This window comes from Apaloderma vittatum, unplaced genomic scaffold (assembly GCF_000703405.1).
Source record: "Apaloderma vittatum isolate BGI_N311 unplaced genomic scaffold, ASM70340v1 scaffold29366, whole genome shotgun sequence".
NCBI classification, from domain to species: Eukaryota; Metazoa; Chordata; class Aves; order Trogoniformes; family Trogonidae; genus Apaloderma; species Apaloderma vittatum.
The window spans coordinates 1-1,497 of record NW_009720514.1 but is presented as its reverse complement, the minus strand read 5'-3'; the positions used below and the strand labels follow the sequence as shown (position 1 = coordinate 1,497).

The 1,497-nt window shown below is 57.4% G+C and overlaps 1 protein-coding gene across 1 annotated transcript; it reads left to right on the top strand.

The window, feature by feature from the left end:
- Positions 1 to 6: 6 nt before the first annotated feature.
- On the top strand, positions 7 to 1,019 carry SDHAF2 (succinate dehydrogenase complex assembly factor 2; the record flags this gene model as incomplete). The annotated part of the gene is made up of 3 exons (XM_009871040.1): positions 7 to 38; positions 695 to 804; positions 889 to 1,019. Coding segments are annotated over 3 exons (273 nt in total), but the record flags the coding sequence as incomplete, so codon positions are not given.
- Between the last annotated feature and the right edge of the window lie 478 nt (positions 1,020 to 1,497).

Here is a 1,497-nt window from a genome sequence, read left to right as displayed (position 1 = left end):
CGAAAGAGAGGGATGCTGGAGAACTGCATCCTGCTTAGGTGAGATGTGGGCTGCTCATCCTCCCTCCTGGCTTCTCAGCCTGTCCCTGACAATTTGTCCCCTTTGGCCAGGGGTGGGCAGGGATAGGGGGTGCTTTACAGGAGAGATAACATCAGCCCTGGAGAGCTAAGGGAGAAAGGTGAGCATAGCTGCTGTGGAGTTCAACGCCTTGAAGGCAGGTTTTTAATTAAAAGGGAAGAGCCCCAAGCATTGCAGGAGAGAGCTTGGTGGGCTCGTGCATAGCCATAACCCCCAAAAGGTGTGGTGTGGTTAGAGGACAGAAGGCTGAGCCGGTGGATAAACCACTGCAAGAGCTTTGCTTGTGCAGGATGTAGTGATCAGTGCTGCTGCTGGGTGGGATGGAGCAGAGGCAGCTGGAGGCATGTGAGAGCTCTAGAGGAAGCTCCTAATTGATGCCAAAATCTTTTGGGGAGGATGTATGTGATTTCTGGGCTGCATGAATGAGGCAAGCCTAGTCGGGTTTTAGGACTGAAGCAGGGGTTAGCGGAGAGAAGGCTGGGGCTGAAGGCAGGTGACTTTGGACCCAGTTCCTCTGTGCCTTCTGGCCCTGGCTGCCAGCTGTGGTTGGGAGCAGCATGCCAACCTGGCTCTTCCTCCGCTCATCCACGCTCATCCTCCTACGTCTTCTCTCCAGCCTCTTTGCGAAAGAGAACCTGAACCGCATGAGCGAGCAGCAGCTGAACCTTTATGACCGGCTCATCAACGAACCCAGCAACGACTGGGACATCTACTACTGGGCCACAGGTACGGTGCAGCTCCTCGTTCTGGGATCCTTTGGGACAGGACAGAGCCCTTTTCTTGCTTCCCCTTTCTTCCTTTTAACCTCAGAAGCGAAGCCCACGCCAGCCGAGTTTGAGAACGACGTGATGGCCATGCTGAGGGAGTTTGCCAAGAACAAGAAGAAGGAACAGAGGCTGCGGCAGCCGGACCTGGAGTACCTCTTTGAGCCCTCCCGCTGATGTTGAGGGGGCTGCCGTGTTCCTCCCCATCCCTTGGAGCAGAGAAGGGGGCGCGGGGCCCTGTGAGCTGCTCTCCCCGTGGGTCTCCTCCTCTTCCTCCAGCAGCGGACTCTCAGGGCGCAATGAATAAAGCCGTGGCTGCTCGCCCTGCTGCGTCGTGGGCACAGGGCTCTGCTCTTCGGCTGCACTCGAGGGGGTTGGCGGCAAGCCGAGCTCCCGTTCATAGATTCCTTCAGGTTGGAAAAGCCCCCTGGGACCATCGAGTCAAACCCATGCGCTTTTTTTTAGCGCACCCCTAACCCATCGGCCCCAGCACCACATCTGAACGGCCTTTAAACGCCTCCAGGGACGGGGACTCCACCACCTCCCTTTGGCACGTTCCAGCTCCTCGCTGTCCCTTTGAAACCCTTTTTGTGGGGACCCCAGGAGCTGCCTCGCACCCGCAGGGACTGTGACTCCCTCTGTAGGAGGCTCAAGT